The sequence below is a fragment of the Typha latifolia genome, chromosome 13, assembly GCF_019914945.1.
Source record: "Typha latifolia isolate L0001 chromosome 13, TyphaL0001v2, whole genome shotgun sequence".
Classification (NCBI taxonomy): Eukaryota; Viridiplantae; Streptophyta; class Magnoliopsida; order Poales; family Typhaceae; genus Typha; species Typha latifolia.
In genome coordinates, this window is record NC_133098.1 from 8,042,773 (window position 1) to 8,065,320 (window position 22,548).

Here is a 22,548-nt window from a genome sequence, read left to right on the forward strand (position 1 = left end):
AAAATATGAAACCTAAAGATGAAACTTTCAAAAATATGGCTCCTGGAAATGCATTTTGGGATAATAGTAAATAAGATTGTAAGTGAAACTGTGTCTTCATCACAATGTGAAAGAAATTGGACTACTTCGCAATCAATTGATAATGGAAAGATTGGAGAAGTTAGTTTTTTGTCATTATAATATGAGATTGAGGGAGAGAAATTTAAGAAGAAAGGCAGAAAATGAACAACTGATTTATTTAAATCATGTTTTTGATGAAGAAGACCCCTTGACTCCATGGATCAAAGAAATAGAGGACATGTTATTAGATGACAGAGATAACCCATGGTTAGATTAGATATTAGAATAGATCACAACGAGGGCAGAGGCTGGTATGAGTTGTTCAGCAGTGAGAGATAGTATACCTACTAGTACTAGTCATAGTCCTGATGATACATATGGTGGTGAGATCGTTCCATCTACATTTGTTGAGGAAAGTCAAGCTTGACTCATATGGATTGAAGGCAGAGAAACTGAGGATGTATATACATACCAGCGACGTCGTCATGAGAATGTTGCTTCTTATGATTATGGTACATCAAGTATTTATTATTTGGAGCCATCACAAAATCCATATGCTAGTTATTATCCTCAGTATCCTTAGTATTCTTAGGCACAAGATCCAAATATTGGTTATTATCTTCTTCAGACGCAAGTAACACCACAAGATCTATACAATATGACTAGTATGATGGAATCACTTTTTGGAGCATCAGGTCCCAGACATCAATATTTACAAACTTATGGTGATTATAATGATGAAGACTATAGAGATTTACGAGAATCAGCTCGGTATTTATCAAAGTTTTAAATTTTGAGTAAGTTAATACATTTTTTAAGTTTTTAAACTTTATATGTGAGTAATTTTTGTTTTCTTATTTTTCTGTCATTTTTTCTAAATTTTTCTGCATTTTTAAATAATATTTATAATTTGATATAATTAAAAAATAGTCCGATCCGATACGAACAGCCAATACGCCGATATGATCGATACGTATCGTTTTTCTAGATGGCCGATACCGATCCCGATCCCAATACTAGGAACCTTGATTTTTACATTAGCATATTATTAGACTAAGCAGTTTGATTATGCAAAATTACCAAAAATAGGATCCGGTTGTAGTGTTTTGATAATTTGCTAAACTAAAATATGAGACAATTCTAAGACATATCAAACATCAAAACTTAAAAGGTGATGCTAAACTGAAGTCAAACCGAACTTAGTTCACATTCTCCAATTTCAATTTAAAATAATATTTTTCAATTTTCTTTCGGTTTCTCTCTCTATTTTTATGTCAAACCAACGTTATATTGCAATAATGACTTTCATATATGTGTTAGGTAGCCCTGTTTTTGTAAAGCAACATATGAAAAGATAAAAGATAGTGTTAAAAAAAAGAGAGTGCATGGTGTCAAACTGGATACAATCAAGACGACTTTCACACTATAAACATAGTTACCCTTTTCATTGATCTTTTTATAAATACTAATAGAAGGTCAAACAGTGAAAGTCAAACTATTAAGATCGACATTTAGAGAGAAACTAATGGGATAATGCTCACACTAAGGATGAATCATAATAACTACGACAGATAAAAATGACAAAGAGTTTTTAAAAGTGAATAAGACACTTAGAAATAATATACCATATATTTATACATGTGACTAATACTCCAACAACAATTCTTTCATAAGATGACTTACTCATAAGCGTCATTCTAATTCAATAAGTGCATCACATTTTGAATTTTTTTTCAAGATACGCAAGTGAAAACAAAAACAAGAAACACGAAACAACCAATACCAACTAAATCCTGAAAAACGGCAACAATAAACCAATATATGAAAAAAAATTTGTACGCAGAGACAAATTGATTACTAAATACAAATAAACCGGTAAACTCTCCCTACCTAAAATATTCCACTAATAGATCACATAATAACATCACCTCAAGGGGTGCCAAAAGATAATTCATTTTAACCCAAATTTATCTAATTTGCACCCTATTAAGAAAAGCATATTTAGCCATTGTTAACAGATTGTAGTGTGGTCTAATATGTCTACCACAATGAAAACAAGTAGAAACAAATCTTGACTTTCTTACTTTGCTGAATGAATCGATACTATGATTGTCATTCCACTTTTGCGCATATCCAACATCTCTTGCTTTCTTGTTGCTTTGAGATATTTCTTGATTCGTCCTTGGTTTTTCATTTCCTTGATATCCTACAGAGACAGACAGTTTTAGTGTTCGATGTGTTTTAAATATTCATTATCATACTTGTCCTTGCGCATGGTTTGAGCATTTATGATCTCATATAGTTTGGTTTTTTCCTTTCAGAAATACCACTTTTTTCTTTAGATGTTCACGCTCGTGTTTCTCTTAGTTCATTTAACTCTTTTTTTGCAAGGGTGAACTGCTCATGTTCTTCTCTAGCTTTGTCCTTGGCCTTTTGTTTTCCTAATTGAACTCTTTTTTAACTTAGTTAGAAGCTTCTTGTTTATCTTCTTCAACTTCGAAAACTTTTGATGCAGCTCACTATAGGCTCTTTGAAATTTTTTGAATTGTCTTCGGAATCTGACCCATTTGAATCCTGTTTACATGCACTCAATGAATCGTTAGAAAGTTTAGCAAATAACAAATAGGTGGTTTTCCAATATTGTCTCAGAATTATTTCGGATTCATCCGAGTCATTTGTGAAAAGAGAGAGCTTAAAGAGAATCGGCTTCTCTCTATTGATAGATTTCACCAAATTTTTCCCTATGTTGATTGTGCCCAAATTCTTGATATTCTTAGCTTTGCACTTTACCTTCTTGACTCTCAGCTTTTTATTTAACCCATGGATCGAAAAATTGGCCGATCTTGATCCACGCCATACCTAATCTGCGATCCGGGGACATCAATAATTGATGTCCTATCCCCGTCGTCTTTCTCCTCTCTTTCTCTTTTTCTTATCCTACCATAGCCATTGCATCTCTGACGTTGGGATCCAGTATCTGGCGATGCATATCCAACTCCGGCTACTGCGGGTATGCGATTTTTTATATATTTTATATATTTTCTTTTTTTTATATTTTTCTTCTTTGTTCTTTTTCACTAGCTATTTATAAGAGGCAGCTCAATATTCATCAAAATTTTGAGTAAATTACTTTTTTTAATTTTCAGCCTTTATATGTGAGTTGTTATTTTCTTATTTTTGTCACATTTTCTAAATTTGTAATTCTTTTTGTATTTTTAAATAATATTTATAATTTTATGTAATTAAAAGATACTTTGATCCGGTTTGGGCGGTCAATATGGCTGGTACATATAGTTTTTTTTGAGCAGCCGATCCTGCATCTTCGAACCTTGATTTAAACACCTAGGTTTCCAATGCAAAATTAGGACAATTGAGAATTTTTTTTTCTCGTTATCAAGGTTCTTGGTCTTATCTTGAAAATAAAAAGTTCTCTATGTATTTTCACAAAAAAATCCATCATCGTGGGGACTAAGTAACAATCCTCATCCTTAGTAGTCATCAAGGCAATGCCTTTGGACTTTCATGGTTGACAAAGAAAAGCTTCAAATATTTGCAAGTTTTCCACCAATTGTTTAACTCTGAACGAATCAACATCCTTGCTTTTCTCAATGACGGTGACTTTGGTTTGAAACCTTTCAGACAAAGATTTAAGAGTTTTTCTGACAATCCTCATTCTTTCACGTAAGTTAAAACTGGAATTAACATCACTCAACCTAGCATTATTAAAGGTTTCATGCTCTTCCATGCGAAGTCTCAAAACTAGCAGTAAGCATTTGAAGCTTGGACAATTTAATAGAAGAAGTACCTTCACTGGTAGTTCCGAGGTTGTTACAAGCATCCTTAGTGACCTCACAAATGCAAATTCGCCTGAACTCATTAGAAGTAACACCACTAAAGATGACATCTATAGCCTTACCATTCCATCTTGAATTTTCATAATCCCTTTTATCCCATCAATGGATAGGTTTTTCAACAACATGTTCACTAACTATCATATTAGGAGGTGAATAACCATGAATTACGAAAATGCACACATTCATCTATAGATTTCTAAAAAGTTCTCTTTCTAGCTTTCCAATAATGGATAATTAGATTCAGAGTAAGGGAAATCTAACAGTGGACTGCCATTCTGTAGGTAATACCATTTTTTTGTGAATCTCTCTTTAGAGTAAGAGAGACTTACTTTAATACCAATTGAAAATTTTAAATGCCCCTAAGAGATTGGATCTGTCACATATTATCGATATAAAATGTGTAAAATAAAACGTAGAAAGACAATTGCTAACACATAGAGTTTTATGTGGAAAAAACCCATACCTGGTAAAATAATCATAGATCCAAACTTGAGTCAAACCGATCACTAAAAAATGTATCAGTTTATAAGAACAACTTACATATCATTGTGGATATCTGTGACTATATCTGTAGTGGTCATTTTCGCTAGAACCTACAATTCACTGATTTCTGTGATCGGTTCCCGATTTTGGTAGACCTTGATATTGTAGCCCTTAAGACGAAGTTCTTCAAGATCTAAAGAATATAAGATATGTAGGAACTCTAATTATTATGTTTCGTCATGAACGTGAACTCTCATAAAATCGTGATCTTAATCTCTTCAAAAACATCATAATAGAGATTCCAATAATCTAAACGACGTCTTGGTGTTAGGTTTGAATTCCTTATATAGCTCTAAGATAGTCCCAAATTGCCCCTAAAAAGTGTGCAAATCGGCTTCAGAAAAATCACCAATTTGCTCGGGCATTCAAACACCCCCAAAATGTTCTTAAGTGGTTTGAACTAGGGGGTGTAAATGGGTCGAGCTTGAGCGAGCTGGGCCGAGCTTGAGCGAGCTGGGCCCATCTCGGCTCGGCTCGAGAGGTGGAAAAACCCGGCTCGGCTCGAGCTTGATTCGAGCCAGAAAAGCTCAGCTTAACTCGGCTCGGCTCTAGCTTGATGAGGCTCGAGCTCGGCTCGACGGCAAATGGGCTTAATGGGCTTACGTGGGCGAGCGGCTCGATCCAAAATTTAAGTGTTATATTAAAGCTAATCTAATAGCCAATTTCATTGCATTTAGAGGGAATGTTACTTATAAAGGCATATCTATATTACCCAATTTTCGATATGGGACTAAACATCTAAGTCTCTATAGAAAAAAATAGAGAATAAATGGTATAGGAGAGGATTTGAACCCTAGTCGGCTAGGTTAATAAGAGTTGCTTTAACTAACTATGCTATATACCATTTATACTTTTATTTTGGTATATATATATATAATATCATCTCACATATACCTAATGGTCGGTAAATTTCAGAAAAAAAGTCATTATTTGGTGATTGACAATTCTCTTATAAATTAAACAGAGAAATATTTAACTTTCATGATTTGTTCTGACTGACTGTAGATTTGGCTGCCAAACATCTCAATTTTAATTGTGTCAAGTCATCAATTCATGGGAATACATTATTGGTTGCTGACTTATGAAGAGAATGAGGGTATCTATTTCGAATCAGAGAAACTCGTGACGAGTTGCCATGCAGTAAAGTGTTTCATGCAGGAGCATAAAGTTCATTGAAGATTTCATATCAGAGACTCATCAATTAGTCTTTGACATTCTAATAGAGTCAATGTAGTTGACATTTGTTATTTCGGTCCTGTTTCTGATTTTTGTCATTTATTTAGGTTATTATTATGTACTTTCAGATATTCTATATTTAGTCTATTTAGGCCTTGATTTAAAGCCTTTGGGCCACTAAGTTACTATTTGATAGGTTTTATTGTTGGGCAAGGTCTGTTTTGACCAAATCCAAATAGGAATTTGAGTTTTTTTAATGGTTTTTCATGCACCCCTTGTTAGAAAATGAGATGGATATATCTTGTAATGATGTTTATTGCTTAGTGCTAGAGAAATAAAGAAAAGAGATGCTCTGTTCTTTTTCTTCCTTTGCATGAAATGTTGACTGGTATGAAGCCAACCCTCTATGTGATTTCAGTGAGCCAGAGTGAGTTTGGAAGTTATTCTTTTCCTATGTTGTTTCTTCTTCTTTTCTCTTTTTTTTTTCTTATTTTTCTGCTTTATTTCTCTGGCAATCTCAGTTTCTGTATAATAGGTCCAACATTGAGGTATGTTTGGCCTTTCAGCCTGGATTTTGAAGCCTATAACCTACAAGCACTATTTCTTATGCTTTCCCTATATCTATACCCTGAACCTATTCATGTTTGATCCGTAAAGTGTTGTAAAATCCATTTGGATTACCTGAAGTGCTGAATATTGAAGACAAAATTCCCCTGCAGCCCTCTAAAAGAGCCCTGTTTGATATTAAATTAACACGATATCAGCAACCATTTTCTTCCTATATCCATCCTTTATCAGTTGGGGATCAAATCTGTAAGGTCCTACACTACTTTCTTGTAGAGACAGATGTTTGGTCTCATATGTTGTTGCTTTTCTTTGGAAGTTTATTGATAATGTAATACACAGATACTCACTTGGAAAGCATCACTAAATTATGTCCTACTCGTACTTTCATACTAGCTTCAAGTTTCAACACATATAATTTGTTGGTACATCAATGAAAAGTGGATCTTAGACTTAGAATAGAGTTCCAAAAGGCCAAGTAAATGAAGAGTGAGATGATTGGAAGTAGTGAGAATTTGTTGAATGGCTCGATTTATTTTGTGGACCTGACAGAAGAACTAATTTCAGCTCTCCATTAATATCAACGATGTTGCCATGTCCACAAAATAAATCAACACTAGGCACATGTAACTTATGGCCCTATAGAGAGAACTACATTGGTTGGTTCTGTTCAGATCTTTCGTAGCTGACATTGCATGAACAATGAAAGATTAGCTATAGAAAACAATATAACTTCAAATTTTATGTTGAGTCTCAAGTAGCCTGCTATTTTTTTTTGTCCAAGTATTCTAAACTACCATTATTTATGTAGTTTGATGTGTGATGAAATGTCTGCAAACTGCATTAGGCCGATATGCCATTCAGACTTCGCGCAAGTTTAACTCTTGTAATCAATTTCTGACTTTCTGACATCTTGTTTTGTTAAGGTGGTGAATGGAAAAGTGCAGATGGGGAAGAATATGAACAATGAACAAGAATATGCATCAAGCGGTATCTTTGCTGGATGTCCTAAAACATTGACTATGCCGAGTAAGCGGCCTCACTTAATTACTTCACAAGATTTTGATCCTGGTTTTGAACCATCCAAATCTTTCTGTAAAAACCAGCATGTGGTTTCCTTTATATGGGCTGCCTCTAGAAGCATAATTCCTGTTTCTCTTCTTGGGAGTTCTTGTAGTTGGAGATCACTGAGAAAAAACATTTGGAAGTTTGTACAGTTGCGCAGATTTGAAAACTTTCATCTAAAAGAATGCATTCATGGGCTAAAAGTTTCATCTTATCCATTTCTAGCAAAAGTTGGACTCTATGACTGCTGTTGTAATAATGGGACTAGGTATGAAACTGACAATGACAAAAGATTAAGGGATACCAAGATATCCTGCAGCATCAAAGCAATGATTCGTGAGAATTTATTTCATTGTTGGATGTATTGGTTCTTTTCTTTCATGGTAGTTCCTATGATCAGTGCCAACTTTTATGTAACAGAGAGAGAATCCAAGAGGCATGATGTATTTTATTATGCAAAACCAGTGTGGAAGAAGTTACTCAGTAGAGCCATTGCATGCTTGAAAGAGCAGCATTACAGACTTTTGGATCACGCATTTCTCAGAGATGTATTCTGTCAAAGAGCATTTGGTTTCTCAAAAGTTAGATTTCTTCCGAAAGAGAAAAATGTCAGGCCACTAGCAAATCTTAAAGCACCATCTAGATTACAACTTCCTTGTCATGAGATTAGTTGCTCGGCAATGAAAGAGGGAGAGGAAAGAATGCATACCAAAATAATGAGCAGTGTCCGGAAAAGAAAATTTTTCTATTACAGGTCTGTAAATTCTTCTCTCCGTGAGCTACATGTCATTCTGAAAAAAATTAAGTTTGATCATCCACAATTGTTGGGATCTACAGTGTTCGATTATAATGATGTCTACAAAAAGATGCACCAATTCCTTTCTAAAGTGAAAACTAGAGCAAAGATGATGCCTCAGGTTTTTATTGTTGTTGCTGATGTATCAAAGGCATTCGATTCCATTGATCAGGATATGTTAATGAAAATAATGGAAGATGTTATTGAAAATGGCGAGTATGTTGTAAGGAAGTACAGACAAATAGTATGCACGAAGAAGTCTCTGGGTGCTATTCATGACTTACCATCATATGGTTGTATTAGTGATGGTAACAGCAGTTCGTCTAAGCCTGAGCTTGCAATTCAGTTGTCATCGTCCTCTGGCATTTTTGTTGATCAGGTACTCCGTTCACTGTATGCACTCCTCCTGACCTTTGTGGCCTTGTGAGGTGAAACTTTAGATGTCTTTCAGGGAATCAGCGGAAGAAGATTTGGGTTGTGAACTGTCTATATTACTTCCTTCTTGCCAATTGCATCTAAATTATTGTCTCATCATGTTATTTATTTCTGTCATGTTCTTCTATACATTCTTGTGATTAACCATCTACCGTTTGAACATCTAGCATGTCCCTGTTTTCTTGATTAACTTGAAGTCATGGTTCAAGTTTCAGCTGATCCCGAGTGGGATTGGCCTAAACGGATCGAGATCGGCCATCCATGGCCAAAACCAGTTGCTAGTCAGGATTGGCCGATCCCGCCTGATATGGCTCTCCTATCTTCTCTCTTCTCTTTTCTTTCTCCATCTCTCTTCTCTCTTCTTTCTTCCTCTCTCTCTTCTCTCGAATTTTTTTCATTTCTTCTTTCTTTGTTGTGCTGTCTCTCTCATTTCTCTCTCTAGACTTTCCCTCTCTTTTTCTTCCTCTCTTTCTTTCTCTGTCAGTCTCTCTCTCTTTCTCTTTTACTCTTTGTTACTGCAGCAGATTTTCTGCTACAGTAACAGAGAGTTAGAGAGATGAGAGAGTAGAGTGGGAGAGAGAGAGGAAGAGAGAGAAAAGAAATGAAAAAAATGAGGAAAAAATTGCCTTGCGGCAATAAGAGAGGGAGGAAGAGAGAGAGAAAGAGGAAGGAGAGAGAAGAAACGAAAAAAATAAAATCAGAAAAACAAAATTTGCCTTGCATAAGAGAGAGAGGAAGAGAGAGACAGAGGGAGAGAGATGAAAGAAAAAAATAGATATTTTTTTTGCCTTGGTAGTAATAGAGAGAGAGGGAAGAAAAGAAAGAGAAGAGAAGAGAAGGGAAGAGAAGGGAGAACTAACTCAATATTCATCAAAATTTTGAGTAAGTTAATGTAGGTTTTAGTTTATAGGCTTCATATGTGAGTAATTATTATTTTCTTAGTTTCTTGTCATTTTTTTTCAAAATTTTTAGAAATTTTTCTGCATTTTAAATAATATTTAGAATTTTATTAATTAAAAATAGTTTGATCCGATACGGGTAACCAATATGGCCGATATAATCTATATAGGCGATACGTATAATTTTTTTGGATAGTCAATCCTAATTCCGATACCGAGTTTTAAAACCTTACTTGAAGCATGGTTTAATTATCCTATTACTAGGCCAAGTGTTTTTAGTTCTCTTGTCAATTTTTTCATCCTCTGTTCAAATCTGCTTAAACCAGGAGTTTGATCAAAGAAATTTAGGTCACAATTAAGTATCATGTGAGCTCCTAAGAAGTTATGTTTTTCTGGTTTGTGTTGTCTTGGGGTTTTACCATTGTGTGTTATTTCCTATCTCTCGAATAAATTCAATGTTCTATGATAATTTCAGTTTGTATATTTGGATTTGTCCCCTAGAATAGTGGATCTAATAGATTAATGCAGCTGATTATCCAATTGTCTGTAACATAGGCAGATATTCAGAAGATTACCAAAGAAAAGCTTCATCATCTTCTATTTGAGCATGTGAAGCGCAATGTATTAAAGCTTGATCAAAAATTTTATGTGCAAAAAGTTGGCATATCTCAGGGAAGTTTGTTATCTTGCCTTCTTTGTTCTTTTTACTATGGTCACATGGAAAGGCATGTGATTTTGCCATATCTTGAGAAGTCGTGCAAGCAACCTAATGGGAACTCTGAAAAACACAAAGTGATTAATACTAGTTGTAAATGTGGCAGTAAAGGTTGCAGTGTGGAGCAGGACATCAGTTCATCGTCGGGAGTAGAAACTATCGGAAATTGTGTACAAAAACTAGCAAGGGCTATTAACTTGGATAAAAATCATGCAGCAAATGAATATGACAATGAGAATTCACCAGACAATTTGTTGGTTAGGCTGATTGATGATTTTCTTTTCATAACTACTTCAAAGAAGCAAGCTACCAGTTTCTTAAACAGGATGAGAAGAGGATTTAGAGATTATAACTGCTTCATGAATAACAGTAAATATGGTGTTAATTTTGATTTACAAAAGAACAAGCCTTTTCTTAATAGGGTATATACAGGTGATGATGGTAAATCATTTCTACCTTGGAGCGGCTTGCTTCTCAACTGCAGAACTCTGGAAATTCAAGCAGATTACACAAGGTAATCTTTTGCTATGTTAGCAGTTAGTTAGGTAATATAATCTTCTTCTTCTTCCCTTCTGATTAATTATATTTAAATACTTTTTCCAAATGCATCATAATTTAACATGTACCTGAAATATGAAATATGTCTGAAGGCTTTGGATAACGAACTTTCCTAATTCTTCAAACTGTATAGTATTTTTTGTTTCCTAGATGATGTCTGATGTCTGTGTACTGATCTTAACTGGTTAATTCACAATCATATGGATGCTGCAGCAACACCATTGTGACCTTAAGATGCTATTTTCTTGAACAGGTATTGTGATATTACTATAAGATCTACTATAACAGTTCAAGTCCATGCTCGGCCTGCGTATTATCTAAGACGCAAATTATGTGATTATATGCGGCCAAAGTGTCATCCCTTACTCTATGACTCCAACATCAACTCTCCATCCATTGTCAGATTAAATGCTTATCAGGCATTTCTTCTATGTGCAATGAAGTTCCATTGCTATGTTTGTAGCATGCCTGGCACCAAATTAAATTCAAGTTACCTGCTGATGATAATTGAGGGGACATTCAGGTAAGTGACTACAGCATAAATTTTTCTTTTCATTATGAAGCAGGAAATATTACATAATCATCAAAAAGACAAGAAAAGGGTAACTTTTTCTCTCGTAAGAAATAGAGAATGGGGTAGTGAGCATGGGTGGAGAACCATTCAGCTCAAAATTCATGAAAACAAGTTGGACGGACTACTAATAATCACCAAGACCTCTCCATGAAGAGAGGGATAAATTATTACTTGCATGTCCATAGTATTTAGGGTGCTTTTTTTTTTTTTGATACATAGTGGATTTACCCTAATTATATTTTGATTGAAGAATGTACAAGAAGTGGATACAATAATTTATAATTTGCAGATATTTGAGAACTCCTCAAAGCTGACCGAACATTTGCTCGGATAGTAGGGCTCCCATTTCCTTTAGAAATGTTATAGTTCTATCATGAATCTAGAGACGATCTTGGCAGTAGATTGAAATAATCAGTTTTTTTTCTCTCCCGCTAGATTTTTTACCATATTATGACCAAAAGCATGTGTAGGCTTTTGCGGGTAGGGGTGGGGACAGATGCCCTCCAATTAAGTAGGTTACTCCAAAAAGATGGTCGTGAGTAAATCTGGAGTCTTGAGGACAGTATGCTGAGCACATTTTTGCAATTGAAGAAAAGGTGGGAACTATATTCATCAGCTTCTCCACAGAGCGGATAGGTGGAGGTTCCTTGAAAGCCTTTCTTTAGCAGATTATCCTTAGTATGTAGCCTGTTGAGTTGTACTATCCAGAGGAAGATCTTGAGTTTGGATGGAACAGTCAAAGTCCATATAAAAGAAGCAAAGTCTGCAATAATTCCCAAATAGTTTAGTAAATTGTAATATGATTTTGTAGTGTGCCTTTGGCCATGAAATGCCAGGTGATTGTGTCTCGGTTTGTTGTTAGGTTTTTTTTTCTCTAGAGAGATTGGGTGCCCTGAGGTTCCTTTTTAGCTTCTGAAGAATATTCTGTGTAATACTTTAGTAGGTAGCCTGAACCTGAAATGAAGTAGGATAATAATGCTGAAAGAACCGAATTTCAAAGAGTTAGCCTGCTTCTAATTGAGAGCGATTTTGCTGTCCACCTCCCGAGCCTCTGGTCAAATTTGTTGATGATAGTATACCAAGCCATTGAAGATAGTGCACCAGTTTTGAGTGGTAATCCAAGGTATCTTATGGGGAAATATCCAGCCGAGCATTTGAGTGTCTCTATCCTATCTTGTCATGTCACCCCCAGCTTTGTCTATCACTCATGATTTTGAGAAATTTATCTTCAGCCCTAAAAAATATTGAAAAAGGAGAGAATGTTTTTAAGGTTAGTGATTGAAGCTTTATCTGCCCAGCAGAAGAGAGTTGTCATCGGCAGATTGCAAAGTATTGGTTCTTCGATTGGGGCCTGCTCCTTTCAAGATAGATAGGTCCAAAGCAAGCTTGATCATCATCGGTTAGTAGATCGGTAATAGGCATAAACAACATTGGTAATAAAGGATCTCTGTTTTAGTTCTCTGTGCATTGTGAAGAGGAAAAAGGATAATCATTGATAAGCATAGTGATGCAGGACAACTTCTGGATTGCAGATTTGAGAAGTAGGGAAAATAATTAAATCCGGGGAATCCACCAACCAGGGTGTCGGAATCCACCAACAAACATTCAATATGTGAAAATTCTCAAAATATTTATAAACTAATAAAAGAGGATTATAAGTCTTTATATAAGCAAAACAAAGTAAAAGATAAAAATACAAGAATAGCCTTATAAGGCTAGTCAAAACCCTCATTAAGCCAAAGGGCCACGAATAGTGGTGTTCACACCGACTCTCCCGGGGTGGAAGAAACTCGACCAAGTCGAGTAGGGGTGTGAACGGCTCTAATAGTACTCCAAGATGTCAGGATCAAGCTGCTGTAACTCATTGCGAGTGATCCACATACAATCAGACTTTGGTCGACCGTGCCATCGAACGAGAAAATGGTGAACCTTTCCTTTTGCAATATAGATGTTATTTGATCATCTAAAATAGCATCTTATCTTTTCTCGTGATGTGGATGGGAAAAGAGAAGTAATATGTGGCATAGAAAGTATGTTTGGAAGTGTAGTGGATGTAGAATATGGTTCAATGGGGATGTTTTGTAACACCCGAACCCTAAACACGTGCATGGCACAAGCCCATACGGCACGTGCGTAGAACCTGACCATTTGGTTAGTTATTGACAATCAAATAAACCTGTAGCAACATCATAATTTTATCCACAACATCTAAACTAAGAATAACTCAAGTCTAACTGTTAACAGCATACAGATAACCCTACTTGCGCTCCACATAGGCCACAACATATCATTAAGAGCTTTTCACAACTACATATACACAACGGTGGTATATACATAATTATACAAGTATAAAGTCATCTGCTAAAATATAAGACAAGGATACAGACACACTTTGGAGGATGTCCACTAATACATCAGATAAGATAACTCATCTGGCATATAACACTAACCACACTCTATTCCTCACTCACTGGCAAAACCTCTAAGGGAGTATCCTGCTCCTCTCGTTCACCTGGGTTATTGGAAAGGAGAAAACAAAGAGAGTCATGAGCTAAAGGCTCAGTGAATAAACCTTACCCTAAATCAGTGAAGCCAAACAGAGAATAAATCAAGTACTGGATAATATAAATCAGAAAAAGTATTATGTCATGAATGAGTATATGAATGTTCCTTAATAATACATAATTGAAAAATAGATAATATGTCATAACTGATAGAAGTATATAATCCTCGACAATGAATAAATAGATCTCCATGTCATACTATCATCATAACTCTCTCAAATATGACCCATGATGCATGCCGATTATGTCATGATGTCAAATGCAATGATGTATAAATTATGATAATTACTCAATAATCAGGTGAAATTCTCCGTATCACAATCAACACCGACATCTCGGTATACCATCATCACACTAGACCACTATGCACAGTCAACACTTGGTACCCGGTCTCAACATCATGTCCGAAGGCTCAGAGCGTACTCCGCGACCTGCAAGAGTATCTCAAATATAATCATACTCCGCCACTCGCTAGGGTATCAACATCTATCCAGATCGGGCACCCACATAGTTGATAGAAATCTCATGAGGATAACTTGTCACATATGCCCTAGCAAACGGCATGTGTCTGATTGTTTGTGCGCACAGACTCAACTGACCTCGAACATGGGCCACGAGATATCGCATATCAGCGACCATAATCATCACTCCAAGCACCCCTAACCTTGGCGCCTACTCAGGTATCCTCACGCTTTCTATCAACTATCCTATCAATCACATTTCATGCTTTCCTTCCAAATGCCATCACATACATATATCCACAGTGCGATAACGAGTCAATGAATAACAGGAATTTATGTGGAACAGGAATCAAGAGAAAAATGATGCAATGTAGACTCCAACCATGTATCTAACACATGCATACTCCTGCTAGTCTATCACATACACACTCATACTAGAAGATCATCTTCATATAAAATCATAATAGTATAAACATCTCTAATCATCTTTATTTATTATCATCATACTCATATCCAAGATCAACTTAATTCTATATATGATAAAAATATGCTCGACTGTAATCATCTCTAGATAAAGTCATATAATCATGCTGGAAGCCAAAATATATATGTACATAATATATAATATAACCTAATTTGAGAAAGGTGTCTAGGGGATAAGATTACTCACAGCATTGCAAATACCAAACCACCACTCGTTCACGCTGCTACGATAACGATCAAGCCTCGATAGCTAAGTCCACGGGGTCTTGAACAGGGGGGTTGGGATCTGAAATTATTTATAACAAATAATATCAGTCTTTCTATTAATTAAAATTAACCTGGCTAGAAATCTTGTTGTAATCATGTACTCGTCATTCCTATATTTGTTTTGTTTATTTTTTAACCATACTTATATTATTTAATAGTGTATTAAAAACATAATTATCTGCCTATTATTCTCTTTGATAATTAAGAAAAATAAGAATTAAGTTACTGCAATTAATTACGCAGGAATATACGTACATAACCCTAATAATTATTATTACTTACCTAGGATTAATATAGTAATTTATGTTGCAGGTATTTTATTAAATATGATATAATTCGATTTATTTACTAACTATGGCGTAATTAGATTTAATTAATTTATATGAATTAAATACATTAGATTAACTAAACTAATTAAATAATTAATAACATAATCAATTATCATTAAAATAGTATCAATAATATGCACATATATATATATACACACATATATATATATATCTACATATATACACACATATATATATATATATATATATATATATATTATATACAGTGCTGGGCTCAGCCCAGCACCTTGACCTAGTAGGTGCTAGGCCGAGCCCAGCACCTTGCACCAAGAGGAGAAAGAAGGGAAGGAGGAGGAGAAGAAGAAGAGGAAGAAAAAGAGAAAGAAGAAAGAAGGAAGAAGAAGAAAGAAGAAGAAGAAAGAAGAAGAAGAAGGTTAGGCCGCAGGGGAGGGGTACGGCCGCTGGTGGCCACTCAGCGGCCGGCCTCTCACTGACGGCTCAAAACCTCCGGCGATCTCGAGAGGAAGCCAACAAAGAGAGAAAGAAAGATAAAGAGAAGGAGAGAGAGAGAGAGGGAGAGAGAGAGAGAAGGGAGGCTCACCGGCGTTAGTGGAGGTAACGGTGGCACCGGCAGGCTGACGGAGTGGCAGCGGTAGTAGATAGAGAGAGAGAGAGAGAGAGAAAGAGTGTTTGAGAGAGAGAAAGAGAGAAAAGTGAGAGAGAGACCGAAAGAAAAACTTTTTACTTTTTAGCCTTTATATGCGAGTAATTATTATTTTTTATTTTCTTATAATTTTTTCTAAATTTTTAGAAATTTCTCAATATTTTTAAGTAATATTTAGAATTTTATTTAATTAAAATAGTCTGATTCGATACAGGCGGTCGATACGGCCGATGCATATCGTTTTTCCGGACGGCCGATTCCGATTTCAATACCGATTTTCGGAACCTTGGTCGGTAGGCTACTAAATCCTCAATTTTAAAAGTACAACTACGAGCATGCAACTTCTGAACCAAGTTTTCAAATATCGGAATCGGGATCGGGATTAGCCGTCTGAAAAAACGATACGTATCGGCCGTATCGGCGGTATTGGCAGTATCGACCGTCTGTATCGGCTTGTATTTTAAAATAATTTTTAAAATACAGAAAAATTATTAATTTTTTAGAAAAATAATAGTAAGATATAGATATAAATTATTCATATATAAAGTCTAAAAACTAAAAAATAAATATTATTTTCTCAATTACTATTTCTCCCCCTTTCTACCACTCACTCTCACTCTCACACAAATTAAAAAAAATTCTTACCTTCTCTTCACTAATTCTTTTTTTTGTCATACTCTCTCTCTCTCACTAACTCTCTCTTATCAATTTCTCTCCCATTAACTCTCTCTTAATAAACTCTCTCCCTAATTAACTCTCTCCTACTAACTCTCTCCCTTAAAAACTCTCCCTCTCCCTTACCGACCACCACCTCTTTCCCTCTTTAACATAGTTTTTTAATTTTTGTTTTTTCTCCATGTCTCTCTCTCTCTCTCCTCTTCCCCTTGCTCTTCTTCCCTCTCCTTCTTACTACTGCAACCCACAAACTCTATCTCTTTCTCCCTCTCTCTTTTCCCTCTCTTTTTTTCCCTCTCTTTCCCTCTCTCTTGCTCCATCTCTCTTGCTCCTCTCTCTCTTTCTCTATCTTTCCCTCTCTCTATTCCTCCCTCTCTTTCGCTCTCTTGCTCCCTCACTTTCTCTCTCTCTTTCCCCTTTCTTTCTCTCTTACCCATGCTTGTCTCGGGTCCCGACTCAAAACGAATCAGCCAATACCCGATCGAAACCAATCTAAACCAATCAATAGATTGGTTTCGGCTAGGGATCGAGATCAGCTACAGTTGATCCTGATCCATTTCGGCCGATCCCACTCGGGATCGGCCGAAACTAGGAACCATGTTCCGAACAGCTCCTGAAGGGAATCGTTCGGGTTTGACACGAATCATAACATGATCTCTAATATTAAACTCCTTGGCACGTTTGCGCAAGTCAGCATGTATTTTATACTGGCGATTACTCATCTCAATTTGCTTAGTGGTCTCCTGATGCAAAGAATGAACATGATGTGCAAATATTTTGGCAAACTTAGAGACTCTAGTATGAGTTGACATGGGCAACAGATCTAAAGGTTGCGTGTTTTAAAACCATGAACAACTTCAAATGGACTCATGCCTATAGATCTATTGATGAAGTTATTATATGCAAATTGGGCTATAGGAAGAATGACATCCCAGTTTTGTTATGATTACCCACGAGACATCACAAAAGATTTCTAAGACTACGATTGACGATCTCAATTTGACCGTTGGTCTGAGGATGATAGGCTGTAGAGAACTTCAACTGTGGGCCAACCATATGCCATAAGGTTATCCAAAAATAGCTCAAAAAGCGAACATCTCGGTCAAATACAATAGTTTTTGGAAGAGTATATAACTTGATTATATGGGCAAAATATAATTTTGCCACATGTGAAGCATCAGAGGTCTTGGCACAAGTAATGAAATGGGCCATCTAAGGGAAGTGATCCACGGTCATGAAGATCGAATCATGTTTTCCAAAGGTGCGAGGTAATCTCAGGATAAAATCCATACTTAAGTCCTACCACGGGTGATTAGGCACAGGTAACAGCATGTAAAATCCAGTGTTTTGTTTTCTGTGCTTTGCAAATTGACAAGTCCTTCATGTACCAACTAATTCTGCTACGTCACGCTTGAGACTTGACCAATAGAATTGGTGCTCAACTTCTTCGATGATCTTATCACATCTAAAATGACCCGACAGGCCACCAGCAGGGATCTCTCAAACTCGGAAGTCACATACGGACATACAGGGAACACGGAGCTTCTTATCCCTAAACAGGTAACCGTCCTGGAGGGAATAATTGTCCAAAACTACGTTCGGATTATTCAGCAAAGTGAGAATGATTTCTCCAAAGTCTAGGCATGTCGTATAGTCCTCCTTTATTTTGTTAAATATAGTAACTTTGATACTAATGGTAGAAAGAAGGCTAACTTGTTGGCCAAGCGTATCAGCCTCCTTATTCTCAATTCCAGCTTTATGTTTAAATACAAAAGTGTACTTTGTAATAACTCGATCCAACGAGCATGTCTCGAATTTAGTTTCTTTTAAGAATTTAAGTATCGAAGAGCTTCATGGTCGGAATAAAGCACAAATTCATGCAGAAGTAAATAATGGCGCCAATAGCGCAAAGCTTGAATAACCTCATAGAATTCTTTATTGTAAGTGGAGTACTTTTATTTGGCCTCATTTAGTTTTTCGCTGAAATAGGCAATAGGATGGTGATCCTGGCTAAGAACACTGCCGATCCCGATGCTTGAGGCATCACATTTCACCTCGAAGGCTTTAGAAAAATCAGGAAGACGCATTATAGGCGCTACTGTCATTTTCCTCTTAATTTCTTTAAAACCCTTATTTGCTGATCTACTCTAATGAAAATTTCTTTTCTTCAAGCAAACAGTGATTGGGGACATGATAGTGCTAAACCCTCAAATGAAGCGTCGATATAAAGTAGTAAGGCTATGAAAGCTACGAACATCATGAATGTTTCGTTGTTTTGGCCAATCAATGATTGCTTTGATTTTGTCAGGGTCAGCGCGAACTCCTTTAGAAGTAACCACAAACCATTTAGGCAGACTCAGAGACTCTAGCATGAGTTGACATGGGCAACAGATCTAAAGGTTGCGTGTTTTAAAACCATGAACAACTTCAAACGGACTCATTCCTATAGATATATTGATGAAGTTATTATATGTAAATTGGGCTATAGGAAGAATGACATCCCAGTTTTGTTATGATTACCCACGAGACATCGCAAAAGATTTCCAAGACTACGATTGACGATCTCAATTTGACCGTCGATTTGAGGATGATAGGCTGTAGAGAACTTCAACTATGGGCCAACCATATGCCATAAGGTTTTCCAAAAATAGCTCAAAAAGCGAACATCTCGGTCAGATACAATAGTTTTTGGAAGAGCATATAACTTGATTATATGGGCAAAATATAATTTTGCCACATGTGAAGCATCATAGGTCTTAGCACAAGGAATGAAATGGGCCATCTAAGGGAAGTGATCCACGGCCATGAAGATCGAATCATGTTTTCCAAAGGTGCGAGGTAATCTCAGGATAAAATTCATAATTAAGTCCTACCACGGGTGATCAGGCACAGGTAACAGCATCGGCACAATGTCAGACCATATGTCTTTCTTATAAGAGAGGAATGTGATAGGAACTAGGCATCTCTCATTTATAGTGATTGAGTAATCATTGACCTAAGATACTTTATAAGAATTCAGATGGGGTGTTGATTTTAACACCAAACGAGATACAATGCTAGAAGAGACGGCATTAATTCAATTTCCACTATCGATGATTACCTTGCAGTCTTTGGTCCCACATTTAATGTAAGTGTGGACTATTGCATTCCTTTTCCAATCATCAGTCTCTCGGGGTTGTGTCAAAGCGCAACAAATGACACCAACAATATAGTCTTCGTAACCACGGTCATCGTTACTATCTTGGACTTCATCAGGGTCAGATTCATAAACTTGTTCATCGAGCTCGTCTTTTCCGATAGTGTCATCCTGTTTCTCAAGGTAAAGGGCCTTTCGAGGACAGTTCAAGACTACATGACCAATCTATCTATATTTGTAACATCGACGAGGCCATCTTCACCAACATTTTAGTATTTTGTTTTCTTTTTTATTTCTAGTTTTAAATTTCAAAATATCAAAATTTTGAAATTTACATTTAAAGATAAATTTTCCTTATTTATCTCAATTAGTTTCCACAATTTTGGGGATTAGTACCTATCTTCTAGTAACTTTCTAACTTTTCCAAACTTCCCAAATAGCCTTTTCAATTCTAAATTCTAATATACTTCCCTTACAAATCAAACATAAAACCAAAACCTATTAACCCATTAGCACATCAACTAAACCAAACATTTTAAACCCAAATTCACTAGTCTAACCCAAACATATCATCCTAACGCCCAAAGCCAACTTACCAACTTGACCTCACTAAACCTAATCCTCACTCCACCCAATAACTCAAACTCACTTAACCCAAATCTCACTAAACCCAAACCCCTTAATCCAAACCTTATCTAACCTAAACCTCACTAAACCCAAACCCAGCCGATCCCATCGTCTTCTTCCTCTCTAGTCCTAGCCTCCACCTTCACTCAAATCCTCACCATCATCTTCACCAATAAAGTTTCGTTCGTCGATGTCGTAGCTGATCTCCACGGACAACGCTGCCACCCTTCACCAAGATAGCCGATTGTCTTAGCCCTCCTATCCTGTTGCGTCCCTCGATCTCCATCGCCTCATTGTTGCGTCACCGCCTTCACCACTGTGCCATTGCTTCACCGTTGTGCCTGCTCCGCAATCTCCGGTGGCCACGACTTTCTACGGCCTTCACCACCGTTGCCTGCCATTGCTGCCGCTGCAGCCCCTGCTACTACCACAACCACTGCTGTCGCTGCAGCCCCTGCGCTGCTGCCTGCTGCCTACCACTGCATCCCCTGTAGTCCTTGCAATTGTCGTTGCTGTCGCTGCCTCCGCCACTGTCGTTCGTCGTTGTCGCCTACCGCTGCCACCCCTATAGCCCATGACGTTGCCACTACTGTCGGGTTACGGTCACCACTGTCACTACCACCACCATCAGTGGACTTGCGAAATTCAGTAACATCTATCCTTTCTTTACTGTTATTTGTTAATATTTAAATAGTAACTGTCTTTCTTTTGGTGTGGATCATAATCCCATTGAGCTTGCTATTGCCTACCTACTTATATTGCTTAGTTAATCTGTTTCATTAAGACAAGCACTTGAGCCTGTTATTGCCTACCTACTTATATTGCTTGTTAAAATCAAAACAATTAATATTAATAGTAGAACTAAGTAGGTTAGAGGGAAAATCTTGACATATCTGAAGTTCCCGTCTCGATCTCGGGAGCTTGTACTATTGGTTTGCAACTTTTTACTAAATCTGACTAGCTCTTATTGACAACTTCATAAGTGGTTGTAGGTTATTCTATCTATATACTCTTTTATTGTTCGCTGTGATCTCTTAGTTTGCATATCATTATTCATTTATTGCATTTATTCCTATAGTAGTAAAGACACATTTCATGAATCTTCGTAGTGGTAGGGTTGTCTTTGACACACCTTCCCAATCTGTTATGGAACCCAATGCCATGGAAGATTTTTGTTGATTTTTACAAGAGTCTATTGAAACTATTTTTACTAGATTGGATGACTTCAGTACCCGTCTTGAGCCTATTGAGATGGGTCGTGGACAACATGAGCAAAATAAAAGAAAAATACTAGTTGGTCGAGCCAAATTATTTTGGCAAACTATAGAGCAAATCTTTGTGCGACGAAATCAACCTCCCATCATTCATTGGCATAAAATGAAAGAAAAATATTTGCCGCATTTTTATCTTGGCAACTTTTTGGATTAATGGAATAATTTTAGATAAGGAAATAGGTCTGTGATGGACTATGTCTCCCAATTTGAGGAGTACATGTTGAGGTGTAATGTTGTGGAGGATGAGAGGATGACGCTGAGTTGTTTTGGTCCCAAATTTAATGTAAGTGTGAAATATTATATTCCTTCGCCAATCATCGATCTCTTGGGGTTGCGTCAAAGCGCAATGAACGATACCAATAGTATGGTCTTTGTAACCACGGTCATCGTCACTATCTTGGACGTCATCCTGGTCAGGTTCATAAAATTGTTCATCTAGCTCGTCTTTCCCAATAGTTTCATCATGTTCTCCAAGGTAAAGGCCTTTCGAGGATAGTTCGAGGCTACATAATCAACCTGTCTACATTTGTAACATCGACGGGGGTCATTAACATGTGCAGTTTCATCGAGGAGCCCCTTTCTTTTGTCAGGTTAGGTAGGTGTAGCAGTTTGGGTAGTTTTAGCAGGTACTGTTATTGTTGGAGCTTTTATTGTGTAATTGGGAGGTGTGCGCCTAATTGGTTGCCTAGGCAAATGTTGCCTACTAACTATCTTGTAGTTTAACACAAAAGTTTAAGCCTATCCAAGGAGGTAATCTCCTTGAAAACTAACTCTCTCCAAATGTTGTCATTAAGGCTACGCCTAAAACGACAGCGTCATCCTCTCATCCTCCAGAAACCTCAAATTGGGAGACATAATCGCTCACAGA

General features: G+C 36.7%; 1 protein-coding gene across 6 annotated transcripts in view; it reads left to right on the plus strand.

Moving 5' to 3' along the window:
- The window catches only part of LOC140800090 (telomerase reverse transcriptase), a 59,736-nt gene that overhangs the window by 29,411 nt on the left and 7,777 nt on the right, over positions 1 to 22,548 (plus strand). For 5 of the 6 annotated variants that reach the window (XM_073154742.1, XM_073154741.1, XM_073154745.1 and 2 more), the window contains 3 exons: positions 7,124 to 8,437; positions 9,948 to 10,621; positions 10,919 to 11,188. In XM_073154742.1, coding sequence (XP_073010843.1) covers positions 7,124 to 8,437; positions 9,948 to 10,621; positions 10,919 to 11,188 — 2,258 coding nt within the window. The remainder of the gene's footprint in view (positions 1 to 7,123; positions 8,438 to 9,947; positions 10,622 to 10,918; positions 11,189 to 22,548) is intronic. The other variant, XR_012111141.1, reaches the window with a different exon arrangement.